The 21,863-nt window shown below is 44.3% G+C and overlaps 1 protein-coding gene across 3 annotated transcripts in view; it reads right to left on the bottom strand.

The window, feature by feature from the left end:
* The window catches only part of MASP1 (MBL associated serine protease 1), a 76,258-nt gene that overhangs the window by 37,171 nt on the left and 17,224 nt on the right, over nucleotides 1–21,863 (bottom strand). For all 3 annotated transcript variants that reach the window (XM_010592836.3, XM_023551595.2, XM_023551592.2), the window contains 3 exons: nucleotides 8,525–8,702; nucleotides 5,456–5,587; nucleotides 2,034–2,230 (listed from right to left, as the gene is read on the bottom strand). In XM_010592836.3, coding sequence (XP_010591138.1) covers nucleotides 2,034–2,230; nucleotides 5,456–5,587; nucleotides 8,525–8,702 — 507 coding nt within the window. The remainder of the gene's footprint in view (nucleotides 1–2,033; nucleotides 2,231–5,455; nucleotides 5,588–8,524; nucleotides 8,703–21,863) is intronic.

The raw sequence follows: 21,863 nt of genomic DNA, 5'->3' as shown, positions 1-21,863 counted from the left end.
TGTGTGTTGTAAATTCTATCACTATGATGAAATGAGATGGGTTACTGGCAATTATGTTGATGAGGTCTACAAGATTAGGTAGTGTCTTAAGCCAATCTCTTTTGAGATAGAAAAGAGAAGTGAGCAGAGTGACATGAAGACCCCATACCACCAAGAACGCAGCACTAGGAGCAAAGTGTGTCTTTTGGACCTGAGATTCCTGTGCTGAGATGCCCTCAAACCAAGGGAAGGCTGATGCATCACAAGGACCTTCCTCTAGAGCCAACAGAAAAAGAAAGCCTTCCTCTGGAGTTGAAGCCCTGAACTTGGACTTGTAGTCTACTGGACTGTGAGGGAATGAACTTCTCTTTGTTAAAGCCATCCACCTGTGGTATTTCTGTTATAGCAGCACTAGATGAATAAGACAAGGGGGGAAAAAAGTAAAGACCCCAGAGGTTAAGGCCTAGATAAGACTCAGATGCATAGAGCTCCTGTGTGTAGACAGAATTCTAAAGGCATCCCATGCCCTTCACTCCTGGTGGTACTTTGTGATTATGTTAGTTACAGGCAAAAGAGATTTCACAAATGTAACTAAAATTACTAATCCATTGGCCTGGAGATAAGGATATTATCTGGATGGGCTTAACCTAATCTCATGAACTCTTTAAAGCCAGAATTTTCTCTAGCTGGTAGCAGAAGAGATTCAGTGGGAGGAGATTCTCCAATGGAAGGAGGAAGGGAGTCACGTGGGAGGACTTGCTAGCGATTGTGATAGCTAGCAAGAAGCCTGGGACTTCAATCCTACAACCACAAGGAATTGAATGCTGCCAACAACTTGAATGACCTTGGGAGAAAACTCTTCCCAGAGCCTTCAGAAAAGAGCCCAGTCTGGCCAACGCCTTGATTTTGGCCTTTTGAGACCCTACCTAAGTAGAGAAGCCAGGTGAGCCCGCTTGGGCTTCTGAACTACAGAACTGTGAGCTAATAAATGGGTGTTGTTACACAGCAATAGAAACTAATGGTCTGTGCTTTCTGCTAGCCTACCTGGAGTCAAGCTGCCTCTTAGCCTCTTTATCCAAGTATCTAAGTCCTTAAGTTTCCTTTCATAGGCTCTCAGGCTTCTCTGCCTCTCTTATCTGAGTCCTCTTTGATATTTGCCACTGTTGACAGACTCCCTCTTTCACGGTTTCATTTTTTGGCTCTCTTCAACCCCTTTAACTGTCCCCCTCAGCCTCATTTGTGGGCACCTCTTCCTCTGCCCAGCTCTCCAAATCTGTTGTGCTCCCCCATCTCCTTGTCTTTCTAGAAGGTCCCTCCCATTCCCAGGGCTTAAACCACCACATATTTATACACTTGTAGGTGCCTGTCTTTATCCCCACTCAGCATCTCTCCTGAGATGAGACTGCAATATTCAGATGGTGCTCCACTTGGATGTTTCAGTCAATCACTCTCCAAGAACTGCTGATTTTACTTCTCATATATCTTAAAAATATCTCCCTGCCACCCTCACCACAGCTCAAATTCAGGCTAACTTCACATTTTACTTATACCGTTGGAAAAAGCACAAGTTGAGTAATCTTTGACTTGTGGGTATTCTCTTTCTACTCTATTTGCCTTTTACATAGGCTCCTTTCCCCAAGCAGTACTACATAATTTCAGCGCCCAGTGCAAAAGGAGATGTGGGCTTTTTGTTAAAAAATTATGGAGAATTTCAAGGTGGTGGCAGCAGATCATTAAACCGAACCTTTCTGAGCACAGAGTCCCAGGTAACAGCACAAGTTGAATGCCTGTGAAGTTGGCCTTTTAGCAGATTTGACCCAGAAACTCTCCTGCTTAAACCAGGAGGTAGCCAGGGGTCCAGTTTTGGGCCCAAGAAGATCCCTAGATTGGATCCGATTAAGCTGGTGGATATTATTTTAAATAATTACTTTTTTTTGGAAACTAGCTGCTTGGTCTCCTATCCCGGGAGAAGGCAAAGGGCCCAGAATACCAATTTGCCTAAGCCAGCCAAGGTTTTCCAGCCTCACCAGAGCAAGTGTCCATTGCAAGCTTACCTTGATGTAGTCATAGGGGCAGGACACATCAGGATGGTCTTCAATGTCAAAAAGGTCCTCGAATTGCAGGCTTACCCTAAAACCCTCCTCCAGCTCGATTGTGTAGAAACATTCGGAGCTCTTAGGGTAAGGGTTGGGGAAGTCGGGGCTAGTGATGATGCCGGTCCTCTGGGTAAAGAGGTTGTCACTGCACTCCACTATGGGAAATACACCAGAGCAAAATGTCACACCACAGCCTCACCACAGCCACCCCCTTCTTATCTGCTACTGTGTTTGATCTTCCCAGTGGACCCAGAAGGTCATTGGGGAAGGAATCATTATCCCATTTTACAGATGTGGAAACTAAAGCTCGGTGAGGGGAAGTAACTTATCCAAAGTAGTAAACCTAGTCATTTTCAGAGTCAGGACTCAAACCCAGGCTTTCTAGATCTCTATCCAGGGCTCTTTGCCCTGTGTGATGACTCTTTTCACCAGATTTTCTGATACTGCTGGGTGGGGAGGGGGGGAATAAAAGGGAGCTCAGATATGGGAGAGTTTTGAGATAAAATGGTCAGAGGGAATGTCTGGACTTCTTTTGTCTTGCTTTTTCCTCATCCCAGACTTTCATTCAGGTCTCTGTTTGAAGCCTTTCTTGGTTCCTCATCTAACACAGGCTTCCCCCCCAACTATACGCATCCTTACTCTTTAACCTCTGACCTTGCTTTATTTTTCTTCGTAGTGCTGACCACTCCTTGATATTATGTAATATGTTTGTTTATTTTCTTGCCCCCTCCCCACAGACTATAAGTTCCATGAACCCAGGGATTCTGCTTTGTTGCCCCACTGCATTTACTACCTTGAAGGACCCAGTGTCCTGGGATGCCAGACATGTCTTAGCCCTGCTGATGCTCCTTTATGCCACTGTCTTAGTTATCTGGTGCTGCTATAACAGAAATATCACAAGTGGATGGCTTTAACAAACAGAAGTTTATTCTGTCATAGTTGAGAAGGCTAGAAGTCCAAATTCAGGATGCCAGGTCCAGGGGAGGGCTTTTCTTCTCTGTCAGCTTTGGAGGAAGGTCCTTGTCATCAATCTGCCCAGGTCTAGGAGCTTCTCAGTGCAGGGACCCCAGGTCCAGAGGACGTGCTTTATTCCTGGCTCTTCTGACTTGGTGGTAATGAGGTCCCTCTCTCTCTCTGCTCAATGCTCTTTTTTATATCCTGTAGATTGTGTCTTGCCTCATTAATGTTATAGAGGTTAGGATTTACAACACATAGGATAAAACACCAGATCACAAAATGGTGGACAACCACACAATACTGGGAATAATGGCCTAGCCAAAATGACCCACATTTTTAGGGGACAAAATTCAATCCATGACAGTCCTTGGGCCAACTATCTTGCAACTGAGATGTCAATCTTTTCTGAACCCCATTCTCCTTATTTGGAAATAAGAAAGCTGGTCCAGAAAAGGGGGTGTACCTAACTTAAAGTCACCCAGCTATGAGTTTCAGAGCAAGGTTTGGATTCAGGTTTATTGAATTATGATGTGTTTTCATTTCTACCCCATGCATATGGAGGCAATATCACACTCAAGGGGGCTAAAGTAGCCCAAGGGGAAAGCTTTACTCTTTTCATACATAATGCACAGATATGCATATGGTATGTAAACAGATATACAGTATATCTGTGGCATTAAAATTTTATGGAGGGGACAAATATGAAAATAATGTTTAAAAAGGCTTGTGGTGTGGGTGAAAATGAAAAAACGTTTGAGAGACTCTGCTCGACTCTGTGCGTTCTTGCTGTTGTTAGGTGCCATCAGGTTGGTTCCGATTCATAGTGACCCTATGTAAAACAGGACTAAATTTTGCTGAGTCTTGCACCATCATCACAATTGTTGCAATGTTTGAGCTCATTGTTGCAGCCACTATGTCAGTCCATTTCATTGAGGGTCTTCCTCTTTTTTGCTGATCCTCTACTTTACCAAGCATGATGTCCTTCTCCAGGGACTGGTCCCTCCTGATAACATGTCCAAAGTGAGACAAGTATTGCCATCTTCGATTCTAAGGAGCATTCTGGCTGTACTCCTTTCAAGACAGATTTGTTTGTTTTTCTGGCAGTCCATGGTATATTCAATATTCTTTGCCAACACCATAATTCAAAGGTGTCAATTCTTCTTTGGTCTTCCTTATTCATTGTCCAGCTTTTGCATGCATATGAGGCAACTGAAAACACCATCGCTTGGGTCAGGTACACCTTAGTCCTCAATGTGATATCTTTGCTTTTTGACACTTCAGAGGATCTTTTATAGCAGATTTGCCCAGTGCAATACATCATTCTTAGTTCCCAATATACTCAGCACATAGCAGATACTTAATAAATATTTACTGAATGAAAACAATAGAAAATATAACCCTCTTCAAGAAAATGCCTACATAGGCCTGTTGTTTTTGTTTTATAAGGATTTTATTGAGAAGTAAGTAGCAGTTTGTGAAAGAGGAGAAAAAAAGAGCCCTTGTCTCCAGCCTTGCCCTCCTCCAAGGATTTTCCAAGTGATCTTTCTAAAACAGGAATCCTTGCCCCCAAGCTACACTATCCACTGGCAGCTCCAAACATTCCACGTTCTACTGTTCCTCTGAACGCCTGCAGAGCTGCTTTCTGGGCCTAAGATGCCTCCTTCTCCTTCTCCATTGACCTCCTTCAAGGTTAACACCTCTGAGAAGCATTTGGTGACTTCCCCAGGCAGACTTAGACTGGATTGTGCTATGTTCGTATTTCCTTTATAGCATCTCCTGCATTTCAACACTTGTTTACGTGGCTATTACCCCACCCTTCCTAGAGTACCTCATGGAAAGTGTCTGAACCCTTCCCTTTCTCCATCCCTGGCCCCAGCCCAGTGACTGCAGCATAGTACGTATGCTGATAAAGGAATGAAAACAAAGAGAGAGAGAAGGAGTAAGAGCTTGCTGTCTCTGTCCTTGCCTCTCTACTCTCTCTTCCTTCTTTTGGACTGAGGTACTCTCTGTGTAAGGGGAACTTAAGGAGCAGTGGAAGAGAAATGAAAAAGGAACTGCTGTGTGAGGCATAGCTCATGGCTCAGGGAGAGAGGACTGGGGAACCCAGCTTTTCCCTTCACTTGACCAGGCTCATAACCTATAGTAGTAGAGGAGACAGGGGCATAGAGTAGAAATGCTGCCCAGGAATAAAGATGGGCTAATCAGCCAGAGTTTCTGTCATGCTGTCCTTTGACAACCCGAGCCCAGGCTCCTGACTAGGTGGGCATTCTAGCATCTTCATCTGTGTAGTATCTCAGGCGCATCTCTATGAATTCCATTTTAATTATTGCTAATGCATATGTGTTTTTCTTTTGAGCCTTCTCTAATCTGTTTTGGAAGATGTACACCTAAGGGTAATATACAGGATCACCCCTAGGCCCTACCTCGGCAGGTCCTGTTGTCTGTGTGGAGGAGGTAGCCGAATCGGCAGGAGCAGTAGTAGCCACCGATATAGTTATGACAGTAGTGGTCACAGGACAGCTCCTCATCCTCCCGCTCCGTGCACTCATCCACATCTGCGGGACAGGTAGAAGCTCTCAGTCAAACACACACGTGTGGGCTGATGAAAACAGGCAACAGTTACAGGCACTGCCTATGGGCCGGTCACTGTGTTGGGAGGTGCATACATTCTCCTATTTAACCCTTGCTTGGAACCCAGAAAAAAAAACAAACGAAACCCATTGCCGTTGAGTTGATTCTGACTCATAGCAACCCTATAGGACAGAGTAGGACTGCCCCATAGAGTTTCCAAGGAGTGTCTGGTGTATTTGAACTGCTGCTCTTTGTGTTAGCAGCTGGAGCACTTAACCACTACACCACCAGGGTTTATTTCCATTTTACAAATGAGGAAACTCGAACTCACAGAGGTTAGGCAACTTACCCAAGATCACAGACAGCCAGTTTCGAACCCAAGCAACCTGACTCTTGGTGGTGCCATTAGGCCCTCACAGTTTTAATAACAGCCATGTGCTGGCAGGTACTGTCACTATCCACCTTACATAGACGATGAAACTGAGATATAGAGGTATTAAATAACTTACTCAAAGTCCTACAGATAGATAGTAAGTGGCAGTGTTGGGATTCAAATCCAGCTAGGCTTACTCCAGAGCCTGGGTTCTTAACTACTACTCCATGCTTCCTCTCTCTTCCTTTCTAAGTCCTTAATGTGTGCCAATCCTGTCCCAGGCATTGCAAATATAAAGATAAAAAGATGTAACTTCTCAATCCAATTTAAAAAGAATAAGTAAAAAATTTGAACATATCTTTCTCAAAAGAAGATATACACATGACGAATAAGTGCATGACAAGATGCTCAACATCATTAGTCGTTAGAGAAATTCAAATTAAAACCAAAATGAGGTAATACTACAGACCCACCAGAACTGTTAAAATTAAAAAGAATTGACAACACCAAATGTTGTAGAGCAACCAGAACTCTCTCTTACATACTGATGGAGGGGTGTAAATGGCATAAACGCTTTGGAAAAGGTTTAACAATTTCTTATAGAACTAAATACATACCTACCCTAGGGCCCAGCACTTCACTTTCATCACATCATGACTCAGTTCTACTTATCCTTCAAGATCTGGATCAACTTCAAGATCTAACTTACCCACAGCCAGGTAGTATGCATCTAACAGAAATTAAAACATAAGTTCACAAAAGGACTTGTACAAGAAACTTTATAACAGCTTTGTTCAGGATAGACAAAAAATAGAGAGGGCACAGGTGTCCATCAATGGGAGAATGGATAAACAAACTGTAGTATAGTAATACAATGGAAATTTACTTTGCCAGGAAAGGGAGTGAACTACTGATGCATATAAGGATACAGATAGATATAAAAAACAATATGCTGAGTAAAAGAAGTCTTACTCCCAATATATGTTCTCTGTGTGCTCATTTATATGAAGTTAGAAGAGGCACAACTAACCTATAGTGGAAAAAAATCAGAACGGTGATTGTCTTTAAGAGGGATGGGAGTGAGGATTGACTGGGAAAGACATAAGGGAATTTTCTGGACTAAAGGTTAAATTCAGTGTCTCGTTAAGGGTTTGGTGAACAAATATTGAACTGTAGCTAATGATATGCATGCTGAAGGATTTAGAAAGAAGTGTACTGATGTCTGCAATTTACTTTAAAATGCATCTTAAAAAGGCGTATTGGTGGATAACCAAACCAAACCCGTTGCCTTTGGGTCGATTCCAACTCATAGTGACCCTATAGGACAGAGTAGAGTTTCCAAGGAGTGGTTGGTGGATTTGAACTGCCAACCTTTTTTGGTTAGCAGGCAAGCTCTTAACTACTGTGCCACCAGGGCTCCATTAATGGATGGGTAGATGGATAAATGGATAGATACGGGATAAATCAAATGCAGTAAAAAATAAATGGTAATATCTATGTGGTGAGAATTCAGGTGTTCACTGTAAAATCTTTAAATTTTACTCTGTGTTTGACACTTTTCATACTGTTGGGAAAAAAGAGTGCAGTTCCTGCCCTTGAGGGGTTCACAATAGAGGAAGGAGGACACTGAGGAATCACCACCATTTGTATTTCATGACGGAAGTTATAAGCATATTCATTGGCATTATTTCCCATTTGATCCTCCAGCAACCTTGTGAGGAAGGTAGAACCTATGGGATTGTTCCTACTTCACAGAGAAAGGAACCAAATTTCAGGCCAGGTAAGTGACTAGTCCAAAGTCACACAGCAAGTCACAGCAGAACCGCCCCCCACCCCCCCGGAATTCTCTTGCCAGCCCTGCGTCTCCTCCATGATAACACACTGCCTCTCAGATACTGCTTAGAAATAAGTTCATCACAAGCTAGAAAAGCATGGTGGGGGGAGGGAGGGAGAAGACTGTCACTCTATTGGGAAGGGAGAAACCACTTCCAGGTAAAGGACAGAACATCAAGCAGTGGTGGACTTTGATCCCCATCTTCAAGGATGTGTAGAACTGAGTCATGATGTGATGAAAGTAGAGTGCAAAAGGGAGTTTCAGAAGTGGGAAACCAAATCGTCAAGGAGAGGAAGTTGGAAAGTGGGGAGTAAAGAGTATTTTAGTCTGGCTAGAAAGTAATGGAAGCGGTCTTTGTGAAGAGGAGTACTGAGAACCAAATTGGCAAAGAGACTGAGGCCAGATTGTGGAGGACTTTGAGTGCCAGATGAAGAAGCATGGAGCTTGGAACTAGAAGGGTGGAGTCTGGGGAGATGGGGGCAGGGGAGGGGACGTGAGTGGAGAAGGAATGATAAAGAATCTCATAGGCAATAGCCTCTTTACAGTGTTCTTCACTGGAAGAAGAAAGGAGTGGGGAGGGGCAGTAAAAGTAGGAACAAAAGGGTGAGAGGGAAGGGAAGGAAATAAAAAGGAAGAGGAGGAGAGAGCACAAGACAGTTTCAATCTTTAGAGAGAGAGGAAGTCCCAGGATTAAGTCACCCAGCTCTAACTTACCCATAGCCATGTAGTGGGCATCAAAGCCAGTATATCGTTCCTCATTGGAGAAATCTGACCGGAAAGTGATGGACATGAAGGAGCCAGGGGAAAGGATTGCTTCTTGACCAGGGGTCTGCTCTGTGTCCGTGGTCTCCCTGCCACAGAAGTTTGCCAACACTTGATCTTCAGTTTCTACCTTGGGAGTCAAAGGAAATGCAACAAGATGAGCAGATTCCCAAGGGTGCTTGCTTCTCTGCTGGTCTCCAGGAGGAAAAAGGGTGGTGGCTGCTCATGAGCAGAACAGGCAACCTGGGAAACCCAAGGGAAGGGGACTAGGGGTTCTGGGATTTGAAAGGCACATTACAGGTTAAGTCAATGCAGCCCTTGGTCACTGTTCCATTTATTTTGTTTAGTTCCATCAGAAGTAGCTTGAACCAGACTTAATGGTCTGACAGAGACTGGAGGAAACCCTGAAACTGTGGCCCTAGACACACTGTTAACCCAGAGCCAAAACCATTCCCCAAGCCCACTCTTCAGACAAAGATTAGACAGGACTATAAAACAAAAAATAATACACATGAGGAATGTGCTTCTTAGTTCAATCAGATACATGAGACCAAATGGGTGGCTCCTGTCTGGAGGCAGGATGTGAAGGCAGGAAGGGACAGGAACTGGTCAAATGGACACAGGGAACCTGGGGTGGAAAGAGGGAGTATGCTCTCACATTGTGGGGATTGCAACTAATGTCACAAAACAATATGTGTATAAATTTTCACTTGAGAAATTAACTTGAGCTGTAACCTTTCACCTAAAGTACAATTAAAAAAAAAAAAAGTAGCTTGACATTTGTCATTCCTATGGACAACTAAATGATTTACTTATTGAAAATAATTAAACGTTAAAATAAAAAAGAAGTTAGATAGCTTATATGGGTTCCATAGGCAATAGCAACTTACCGCATTCCCAAAGGCAAGAAAATGTATTCAGAATGTAAGCCCTTTGTTGAGCACCGGGTGTGTGCCCAGCACTGAACAAAGGAACGGTGATGAGAGAGGAGTAAGCCATATTCCTGTTCACAGGATCGCAGTGCTCAGGTTGAGGAAAACAGACACAGAGAGAGTGTCATAGTGTGACAAGTGCTTTAACTCACTGTGAATGAACTCCATTAGAATGTAAGATGCAGAAGGGCAGGACTTTGTTTTCCTTACAAATGTGATTTTGTTGCATGCAACAGGGCCTGACACACAGTAAAAAGAAAGAAAGAAACAAACAAACCTGTTGCACTTGAGTTGATTTCGACTCATAGTGACCCTATAGGACAGAGTAGAACTGTCCCATAGGGTTTCCAAGGAGCAGCCGGTGAATTCCAACTGCTGACCTTTTGGTTAGCAGCCAAGCTCTTAACCACTGTGCCACCAGGGCTCCTGACACATAGTAGACATCCAATAAATACTTGTTATCAAGAACTAAAAGTGCAAGATATTCTGAGATGATGGTTGACCTTGAATGCAATAATGCCTTGACAAGAACCCCATTGCCATCAAGTCGATTCTAACTCATAGTGATCCTATAGGACAGAGTAGAACTGTCCCATAGGATTTCCAAATAGCAGCTGGTGGATTCCAACTGCCAACCTTTTGGTTAGCAGCAGAGCTCTTAACCACTGTGCCACCAGGTCTCCCCATGACAAGAAGTGATTCTTAATTCTGGCGGTAAAGGGAAGACATTGAAAGCATTTGATTAAGGAAGCTATGTAATCAGTTAGCTTAAGTAACACAGATACTGCTGAATCATCCAGAAATTGTGTGTGTGTGCGTGTGTTAAGACACACAAAAAATTGCCCATCTGCTAAAATAATTCCCTGCTTTGGAGGAGCCAGAGTCCCTGTATAAACTCAGAAACCCAAGCAAAGATCCTAAACTGGCCACCTAAAGCTGATTTTATGTGGGCTGGGTTTGGGAAACAACATGGTAGCTGGCTGGTCTACCCAGTACTCTATTATACTTAACCCAATTCTTTCAGGCTTGTGTTTGTGTTTGCAACCTCTGGGTAGCCACTTTCATCCAGATGCATGAGAAAATCTCTTACCAAGAATGATTTCTGCTGCCTTTCAAAGTTGTTATAGCAGAATTCTCAAAGGCTGCCTATCTGTAGTAGCTACTAACGGAATCATTGGTCTTTAGCTTAGTATGTCAAAAGTATCTTGAGGCTTGACACTTTTATTCTGAAACTAATGGTTTATTTATTTAAAATAAGCTGGAGTTTTAAAGGAAAACAATTTCCCCTGGCAACAAAACACAAGGACAATTAATGACTAACTTTGGGAACTAAAGTGTAAACAGAAGATGAGATCACGGCTTTGCTATTTATTCCTCTTTGCTGCCAATACAAGCTGTACTCACACCATCCTTAATATTGTAGAACGTGCCTTTCTGCACACGACTGAGATGTCCCTTCTTTGAACATCTCAGATGGTATGTTATTTTGGTTAACTGAGTTTTCCAGGTAGCTGAAGGTTTACCTACTAACAACTAATAATAATATAAAATGAAAATATTTTAGATGTAATGCTTTTCAAAAGTATTTTATAGAAACCCCTGCTTTCTTAGGTGAAACATACTGCCCTTTCTTGGTGATCTGGAGACGTCACTATGAATGCCAACCATCATGATACCGTATCAAAGTGAGACTCTCAAGACACTCAGTTATGTCGTGTGCTTGTCCTGCACTGAGTGTCCCCAGGCTATAAGGCCTTTGGAATTCTGCAGTCTTCCTTATGGAATGTTTTATTAGCCTGTTAGTTGCACTTCTGTTTGCTTATTTCTAATACATTGTAGAATAGAAACTAGTTAAACTTCTAGAGCTTAATTTAAGTTAGAACTTAACAAAACCAAGACTGATTTAGAGTGAGGACCTGGGGGAGGCATTCTTCTATGAGGAGTTGTGTGAACTGCAGGGCACCAACTTTGGGACCTCTGCTTTGGAGTGATGTAAAGAGTATGAATCTGGCAGTTGGAGGACCTGGGGCCTATTCCCAGCTCTACCATAAACTGCTGTATAACTGTACCCTATCTAGCTCTTGGAGTCCTAGTGGTGCAGTGGTTAAGAGCTTGGCTGCTAACCAAACTGTCAGCAGTTCAAATCTACCGGGTACCCCTTAGAAACCCTATGGGGAAGTTCTACTTTGTTCTGTCGAGTCTCTATGGGTCAAATCGACTCAACAACAATGGATTTTTTGGACCTAGCTCTCAGTTACCCACTTGCAAACCAGGGGTTTGAACTAGCTGAGCTCTAGGTTCTCTTCTAATGCTGACGTCCTAGTATACTACTCGTCTCTGGGGCCGTCATGCCAACATGATGGAACCCAAATGACCCAATGCACTGGGCAAATCTGCTGCAAAAGACCTCTTTAAAGTGTTAAAAAGCAAAGATATCACATCGAGGACTAAGGAGTGTCTGACCCAAGCCATGGTATTTTCAATTGCCCCAAATGCATGGGAAAGCGGGATAATGAATAAAGAAGACCGAAGAAGAATTGACGCCTTTGAATTAAGGTGTTGGTGAAGAATATTGAATATACCATGGACTGGCAGAAGAACAAAAAAATCTGTTTTGGAAGAAGTGCAACCAGAACGTTCCTTAGAAGCAAGGATGGTGAGACTTCGTTTCACGTGCTTTGGACACGTTTTCAGGAGGGACCAGTCCCTGGAGAAGGACATCATGCTTGGTAAAGTGGAGGGTCAGCGAAAAAGATGAAGACTCTCAACCAGATGGACTGACACAGTGGCTGCAACAATGGGTTCAAGCATAACAACGATGGTGAGGAGGGTACAGGACAAGGCAGTGTTTTATTCTGTTGTACACAGGGTCTCTATGAGTCAGAACCAATTCTAAGTCACCTAACAACAATAACTGTATACTAATGACAGATCATCATAATCATACATTAAATAAACCAGCTCTAAGACGATGAACAGGAGTTTCAACAGACACAGATTACTGCCTGCTGATGAACTTGAACTTGTTTGCGGCCTATAACAATGTAACACAGAATCAATTATGAATGAATAGTCATGCCTTTAGCATTAACAGCTTCAGCCACAGCAACCTCTTTCTTGTAACTTCTCCATGGCCTGTTGGCTTCTATACTGCCTGTAGGATGAATACGTTCAAGTGAAACCAACCAGAGATAATTTGGATTAAGGGAAAGGCCTCATGAGAGTCTGTGATAAATAACCTCCCTCCTTGTAACTTCTAGGCTGAAGAACTATTTCATGATGGCTGTTAAAGTGTCATCTCCTGCAGAGTGGTGCTATTCCAGAGACCAGGTAAGCAAGCCCCAGGGGAGACCATGGGAAAATCTGAGCCCTATACACTTTTAAGAGCCGGGAAGAGAAAGCCAGTAAGTAGCCTGGAGCCCTGGGAATTCGGCCTGCAGCCCAGAACAGAATCCTGGAATATTAGAGAGACTTTTAAGAGCTATTTTAATCCTCCTTCTAGAGAAAACTGAGGTTCAGAGAGGGAAACCGATTTGCCCAAGGAAAGAAAACCATGAGCATCCTCCGATATCAGCTTTGCTTATGGAACTGTTCTGACCCCGGGGAAAGGGACCCACCAACCCAGAGAATACATGACAAAAGACACAGACACTTGGCCAAACAATTTTTCTAGCTCAAGGACCTCTTGAAACCTTATCTTGTGTGAATGGACTGTCTCCCAGAGAGGATGTGGCTCAGTGACAGCTCTGGCCATAACCTAAACGGAGGGGTCAGCGGCCCTGGTTTACTTTGTCAGGCCCTGCTGTGGATTGTCAATTTCTACAAAGATCATTTACCTCTGAATACAGCGAGTAATTAAGCTCTGGTTTCTGTTGACTATCCCATCTCTGGGGTCATGGTGCTAACATGATGGAAGGAGGGAAAGGCCCTATCAAATGCAGATACAAAATTCCTAACGATAGAGACTCAAGTGGCTGTGGATCACAGGCTCTTCAGTTTTCTATTTCTCATTGCTGGCAACCATGTTCCTTTAGGCTATTGTTATTTAGGATACCAACAGGTGAATGTATGGCCTCATCATTTTCCTCTCAATTCTTTTCAACAAGTATTTATATACAAAGTTCTGTGAGGACTATAATGTGGGGGATGCCAAGAATTACTTATTTGTTGCATGAGCTTAATAAACAAGTCACCTACCTCGGGGACATTGAGATTTATGAGGAAAATTAGATGAGCACTCAAATGTGTATGTGTCAGGCTGTGTAACTGCAATGAAAGACAGGCAGCCCAGGGGTTTAAAGAAGGGAAAAATTATATCCAGCTGAACCAAACCAAACCCATTGCTATCAAGTTGATTCCGACTCATAGCGACCCTATAGGACAGAGTGGAATTGCCCCATAGAGTTTCCAAGGAGCACCTGGTGAATTCAAACTGCTGACTTTTTGGTTAGCAGCCATAGCTCTTAACCACTACGCTACCAGGAATCTGAAAACATTTAGTAGAATAGAATGCCCTTTGAGCTGCAGACTGAAAGGTGACTACCAGGATTTAGGTAGATGGAGATCACGGGTAGAGGGCTGGGGGGTTGTAGGGAGACCATCCAGACAGAGGGAATAGCCAAGGGCTGTTATACTCATTCAGGAGCCCCTGGGTGGTACAAAAGATTAATGTGCTCCACTGCTAACAGAAAGGTTGGAGGCTCGAGTCTTCCCAGATGCTCCTCAGAGGAAAGGCCTTGTACTCTACTTCTGAAAAATCAGCCGTTGAAAACTCTATGGAGCACTGTTCAACTCTGACCCACATGGGGTCGCCATGAGTTGGAGTGGACTTGATGGCAACCGGTTTACTGGTGAGGGGTATTCAGGGTCTCGCCATCTCCCCGGGTTGTAGGGAAGAGGCTCTGTTGAGGACACAGAGCTGAAAGGAGAGATCTAAGAAGCTGGAGTCTTTTTTTTCCACGTATTTTCTGACTCAGCAGAAACAGCACAAACCTGCTGGCAAAATCAGGGTAGGGCAGCAGGCGGTTGGCCAGCTTTCCGTGGGAGGACAGCTACGATGGCTCCCTGCTTGTCCATAGAGTCAACACATCTGAGTTTCCAAAGTGCACTGACAAGCAATGCTGCTAATTTGTTCTTCTGAGCAATGTATAGAAATGGATGCTTTTTCCTCATTTTTTGAGGGAGGAAATGGAAGCCCAGAGAGTTTAAGTGAATTGGGCAAGGTCACATGCTAGCAAGTAATGGACCCAGGTTCATAACTGCAGCATCCCGATTTCCTAAGCCAGTGCTTCTTTAAGACATGAGGTAAACCAAGGAAACTGAGGCTCAAAGAGTTATGTAACTCACTCAAAGGTCACATAGCCAGTTAACAGCAGGACCAAGACCAGGACTCAGATATACTAATATTTCTCGTAGTGTTCTTATTTGTTATTTTTTAATTAGAATAAGATCTTCCTGACAGAACCGAGTAAGTCCCTAATAAGGTATTGTGTACATGCAAATGATAAACAACATAAAAAAAAAATATGGGAGCCCAAGAAACAGCTGGCAGGAGCTAGGGAGCCCAAGAATTCCACTGCTGCCAGGAAAGATGGCACATTTGCAGGATGGTCTCCAGGCAGCATGAACCTGGGGAGAAGAAAGAGCTGGCTGGGGCGGGGGTTCTGCTTCAGGCATGGGAAGCCAGCATCCCGCAGGTGGGAAACTGGCAGTGCCCACCGTCCCAGTGGGAGAGGCGTGGGGGGTGGTGGGTGAGGAGAGCCTGGGAATCCTGGCTGGGTAGGAGGGTTAGGGCAGGATTTACACTCTCTTTGACTGGTGAATGGCTCAGACTCTCCCACCCCACCCCTTCTGGGACTTCAGAGCTGGACTCATTCACATGCAAATCCCCTCAGCAGATCCGAGGCTGGGCCCCAAACAGTTCAGAGACAGGAAAATAGCCCAAGGAAGGGGGAAAAAACAAAGGGTCATTGTGCTCTTCAGCAGCCCAGGCAGGCTGGCTCAAGGTGTGTTTCAGTAGGGGCTGGGGTGAAGGCTGTGATTAGGCAAGTGCTGAGCTGGGAGCTCTGAGAAGGTCCCTTTGGTGCAGACGGTTAACACACTTGGCTGCTAACCGAAAGGTTGAAGGTTCGAGTCCACCCAGAGGTGCTTTGGAAAAAGGCCTGGTGATCTCCTTCCAAAAACTCCATATTGAAAACTCTATAGAGCACAGTTCTACTCTGATACACATGGCGTTGGAATCCACTCCATGGCAACTGGTTGGATTTGGAGCTGGAGAAGGGACTTGTGTTGGGCTCAGTCACTAGAGGAGTTTTCAGGAATGTGTGAGCTGGTGCCCAGGAGACTGCCCAGGAGCCTGCCTCTCCCAGGCTCAAATCTATATCCTCAAATCTTGCCATGGGAATCCTTCAAGAGCTCTGGACTAGGAAGCCAGTGACCTGGGTCCTAGTTATCGTTCACCCACTTGCTTGTGTGTCACTTTCATCTCTCCAGGCGGTGGTGGGCTGGAGTCGGCTAATACCAGCTAACAAGAGCAAATTGTCAATTTTTTGTAACCCTGTTGTTAAACACAGCTGCCAATAAGCATTAAGTTTCCTAAACTCACAACTGAATCAATTATATTAAAAAAACAAATCATATTAAAACTCATACCTTTCTAATTATTTTAGTGCTTTACTGTGCTCTTGGCTCTGTTAAGGTCTACTACTTCTGCGTGGTGAACGGTGGGCTACTGAGCATCTTTTTCCAACTCCGTGATCAGTGACATCAGCTTGGTGGCTTGGAATTGGCCACGGTGGGAGTATTTAAGGTGCAAGTCAGGACCCCCTCATCCTCCCCACACCGATTGTTAAGCATTTACAAGCACATTACCCTCCCCAGGCCTCAGTGGGCATTAATACTGTCCTCTAAAGAGTTACTGGAGTTCCCCAGGTTACCATGTACTAGGCTGCTAACTGAAAGGTTAGAGGCTTGAGTTCATCCAGAGTGCCTTGGAAGAAGGGCTTGGCGATCTACTGGTGAAAAACCAGCCATTGAAAACCTTATGGAGCACAGTTCTACTCTGACACACATGGGGTCTTGTGGTCTCCATAAGTCAGAGCTGACTCTGTAACAACTGGTTAGAGTCAGGGGGTCAAATGTGACATTGGGGACGAAGGCAGCTTGCAAGCTCTGGGATGGCTTATCGGCATTGAGCAGGGACTCTATTTCCCAGGCCCCCCCCCCGTTGCTCTGACCCCTCCCTTCTTGCGTCTCACCTGTACCTGTCTGCCTTCATCTCCCCTCTCTATCCCTCTTTCTCAGCTCAGTGACAAGGCCATCCCAGCTGTTCGTCAAACACTTCACCACCTTTAAGGCCTTTGCATTAGCTGTTCCCTCTGGTTGGAATGCTTTTCCCACAGAAAGCTACATGGTTAACTTCATCTTCTTCAAGTCTTTGCTCAAATGTAACCTCCATAAGGCCTAACCTGACAACCGTATTTAAAATCATAATCCCTACCCTCACCCAAGGGAGCTCTGGTGGTGCAATGATTAAACACTTGGCTGCTAACCAAAAGGTTGGTGGTTCAAACCCACCTGCGGGAAAAAGACCTGCTGATCTGCTCCCATAAATGTTACAGCCTAGAAAACCCTACAGGGCAGTTCTACTGTATCACATTGGGTCACTATGCGTTAAAACTGACTCGAGGGCACCTAACAACAATAAAAACACCCCCACCCAGGAGTCCCTGGGTGGTGCAAATGCTTAGCTGCTAACTGAAAGGTTGGCAATTTGCGTCTACCCAGAGGTGACTCGGTCTGGCTATCTACTTCCGAAAAAAAACTAACCACCGAAAACCCTGTGGAGTACAGTTCTACTCTGACACATAGGGGGTTGCGATGGGTCCTAGTTAACTTGATGGGCACCTGGCTTTTTGGATCCCCTTTTCTCTGCTGGGAAACCCTGGTGGTGTAGTGGTTAAGAGCTACATTTGCTAACCCAAAGGCCCGCAGTTTGAGTCCACCAGGCACTCCTTGGAAAATCCATGGAGCAGTATGACTTTGTCCTATAGGGCCGCTATGAGTTGGAGTCTACTCAACGGCAGTGGGTTTGGTTTTGGTTTTTTCTCTGCTGTATTTCATTTCTTTGCCTGTCATCTTATTGCTCACTCTACAATTTACCTAAGGGCTATGTTTAATGTTTGCTGTCTGTTTTCCCCAGTGCAATGTAAGTGCCATAACTACAGGGATTTCTGTCTTCTTAATTACTGCTCTATTCCAAGCTCTTGTAAATAGCAGGCACTCGATGATTATTTGTGGACTCAGTGAATAGATGGATGCATTTCCCACACTGCCTTTTCTCTCTATGAGCATACCAAAGTAACAGCTTGGTGTCTTTCCTTGAATCTTAGCCCCGCTTTTACTGTTCAGACTAAAGGTGCACCCAAGGGCAGCTGTGAACACACAGGTCCACCCCTACTCCACTGCACTCCTGCCTCACACCCTGGCATTCTATGCTCCAGCATGGGGAGCTTCCTTCTGTTTTCCATCACCCTAAAGCCTGTGCTGTTTGCATTTCCTGCACAAAATGAGCTTTTATCACACTGTTCTGAAGCTCGTTTTCACCTCCCAGTCCTTCTGAATCAGCTAGAAGAGGTGTTTGGGACCTGCTCCCCCACCCCACCACCCATGTCTCTGGAGTGGAAGAATCCTGCTGGAGACTAGAAATGAAATACATGAAAATGTTTATCCATTTCTCATTTCCTTTGGGGCCCAGGCCCTTCTTCCTCTCCCCAGTCCCTGGAGCAAGCCCTGTCGGCTCCCAGAGAATGAGCAGAGCTGCTTTGGAAGCTGGGGTCAGTGGTAGCCTGAAGGTTGAGGGCATGTTCTAAGTAAACACAGAGGCTGCTCAGAAATTAGGAGTGTGTAGAGTCAGTCCTGGAGGAGAAGGAGGGCTTGGGAAGGATTTCTCTCTTAATTACCCGGCAGGATACATTCTGTGGCCTGGGGGCAGGAGCACTATACTGGAAGTGGTAGACCCTCAGAACCGGAAGGGCTTGGAGAGGCCAGCTAGTCCAGCTCCCTCATTGGGCATGTGTGGAAACTAAGGCCCACAGTAAAGCAGTAACTTGTCCAAGGTCTCTGAAGGAGTCGGTGGCTGATTTCTACTCCAGAGTACCTTCCTTTTCTCCCACTGCCAGGAGACACATGCCTTTTCCCGTTCTGCCTCAGCACTGCGCCTGCTGCTGGTGAGAACAAAGACATGGGCCTTGAACTGATGAGGCTGATGATCTAGTGGGAACGACCCTGAGTTCACCATTTAAAACTTGTGCACCACAACCAGATACATCAAGCACTTTCCCATCCTTCGTGGCTCAGACTCCATCTATTATTTTTTTTACAAGATATTTTTCATCACAAAGATGAGATAAAAGAGAAAATTCTTTAACAAAATCTTGACAACATAAGGGACCCTTAGAGACCTTCAAGGACCTTCCATTTTACTAAAGTTTACTAAATTACCCCAATAGGCAAAGCATTGACTTAGGAATGATGCATGATTAGGAAGCAAATCAATGTCCCTCCCAGCACAGAGCCTGTTCTAAGAAGGGCCCCGTGGAGAGATAGAACCATGACTGGGGAGTAGGAAGACCTGGGTTTAATACCTGGCTTTGCTGTAGAGAAATACATAAATCCATTTAAATGCTTTGGTACCAGTTTCTTCTCCTTCTCTGTATTGAGGCATTAATACCCCCCTGCCCTTCATATTCCATAAGAACTAAATGAGGTAATAAATTAGAAACTGTCACAGAATTTGTGTTACTATAAGGTAAACACACCGGAGAAATAAACAATTGTCTCATTTGAACAATCCTTTCAAAGTATTTTTCCATCAACTGCCTGATAAAGCCGATGGACATGAATAAGGTCACATAACCAGTTAGTGGTAGAGTCAGGGTATCAATTACCAGTTACTGTTGAGCTGACTTAGACTCACAGTGACCTCATGTATGTCAGAGAATAACTGTGCTTCTTCGACGGCACTGGGTTTTTTGGGTTTAGGGTTTCAGTGGCTGATTTTTCTGAAGCAGGTCTCTAGGCCTTTCTGAGGCCCTTCAGGGTGGACTCGAACCTCCATCCTTTTGGTGAGCAGCTGAGCACATTAACAATTTGAACCACCCAGGGACTCAGGGTAGATAAGAAAAATGACATTCTTTGAGGGTCTGGTGATACCAGGCAGGGACTTTGTTATGCCTACTGTCACCATTATAACCACTATAATTGCAGTATTTATCAAGCTAATTATATATATGTTGGGCCTTGTACTTAATCATTACATGCTTGAGATAGACATTATCATTATCCTCATTTTACAGATGGAGAAAGGAAACCTTAGCAAGGTTGAGCAACTGCTTCAGTGAGAGGTGGGTGTAGGACCTGACCTCAGGTCTGACTGGCTGTAATGCCTGGACCCTAACCACTTCATTCGATCGCTTTTTGAAGTTTTGATTCTACTTATATCTGTCATTTTGTTTAAACTCTTCCACAAATTAGGAGGAAGGTATTGTATCACATGAGCTTTATTTCACTGCTAACAAAACCAATACTTAGGGAGGTTGAGAAGCTTAGCTGTGGTCTCTCATTAAGATGGTGACAGGGACAGGATTTAACCCTCAGTGCTGGGCTCTTTCCATCACTGTCTTCTCTTGTCTCCATGCTGTTTCCACATCTACTCTATGGCCCTTAAGCCCTGTCTCAAAATCTAGACCAGCATTTCCAACCGTACTTCAAATTCAGTGCACTTCAACAAATTCTGATCCTTCCTATACCTCCTCCTTCTCCTCATGTTCCTAATCTTCATTTCTGGGAAAGTAGCCACCATCGTGTCAAAACCTGTGATTGAAACCTGTGATTCTTCCTTCTCCTTCTTCTATACTCAGCCATTCCTGTGGAGTCCACCTCCATATATCTCTGTCTGGGTCTCCATAGCTCTCCTAGATGCCCATCGTCTTCCTTGGAACATACCATATTCAGTATGGCCACTTTCAATGTAGCAGCAGTCACCCAAATGGCCTCTTTTGATGGTTTCAATTTCTTTTGACTTAGCCTGTGATTAACTCCCTTACACAGGGCTCCAGATTAACCTTCTTCAAGCATGTCCTGAAGGTCACCCATTACCCCCACTCCCACTTCATTGTTTCTGATTGGAGGTCCTAGACTCAAATACAGAAAACATAATTGAGTGAAATAGGCTGTTTGATATTCTTTAGACAGAAACACACATTGCGCATCAAATACTGAGGAATATTCTTCACTTCTTAAGAAAAATATGTTTTCACCAGTTTTCCTGAAATATATGTTCTTCCCAGCTACTTTCATCTTTTCTGCTTTTGATAGAGACACGAGAGGAGTGAGTTTCACTCTCTCTACTGAAAGAGAAGCAATGGTGCAAGCAAGATGTAAGAAAAGAATTTCCTTGGAAATGGGAATGGTGGGGACCCTATCTCAGGGCTGACCTCCTCCTGGTGCCAGCTGATTGTTGCCAGGCAGAAAGATGCCAGAGTTGCCAGATTTTCTAAGGAAACTCGGAAATGTGGATTTTTGGATGAGTTCAGAAATTTTTTAACATTGACATTAATTCCTCGCTCCTCCACCCACCCCCAACCACAGTGTGAACCAATATTAGGGAGCCCAACAAAATACATTTGCAGAATTAATTCAACGTATTAACCACTTATTTACAAACTTGGCTTCGCATGTTAAAACCCAAATTTATCAAGGATCTTCTTAGTTTATCCCTCAGGTGATCTTTCTAGGTTTTTCTCTTATATCTTCCTAAAACATGCCAATTTGTCTACTCTCCATTCTCCATCATTCCCATCCTTTTCAGCCTCCATTCCTTTACGGTAGCTCTGCTGGAACATTCTGCCTAGGGAACTGCACTGCTGAGTTTCTATATATCCCAGGAGACTTATCTCAGACATCAACTCTTCCAGAAGCCTTTTCTGGCCACCCGGCGATGACCACTCCCAAATTTACGTACTGCCTCTTACCTCTTGTGTTACTTAACCTGGGTCTAATTTACTTATGATGCACTTGACTCATCACACTCTGTCAAACTGTGAATTTCTTGAGGGCAGCAACTGTGTTACTCTCCTTTGCAGGAATAGTCCTTTGTACAGTGTCTAGTTTATGACACTTCTTCAGTAGGATTCTTGGGCTTCATTCCATTGACAATGGAGAGCCATTGAAAGAATTCGAGGGTGACACATTCAAAGTAATTGTTTAGGAAGACCCCACTGGAAGCATGTAGAGGGTGGACTGGATGGGGGAAGACTGGTGGCTGCTAGGCTGGGTGAGGAATAACAATTGGAACTACG

This window comes from Loxodonta africana, chromosome 1, assembly GCF_030014295.1.
Source record: "Loxodonta africana isolate mLoxAfr1 chromosome 1, mLoxAfr1.hap2, whole genome shotgun sequence".
In the NCBI taxonomy this organism is placed as follows: Eukaryota; Metazoa; Chordata; class Mammalia; order Proboscidea; family Elephantidae; genus Loxodonta; species Loxodonta africana.
The sequence above is the reverse complement of the archived record's forward strand: the minus strand, read 5'-3'. Positions and strand labels throughout refer to the sequence as shown.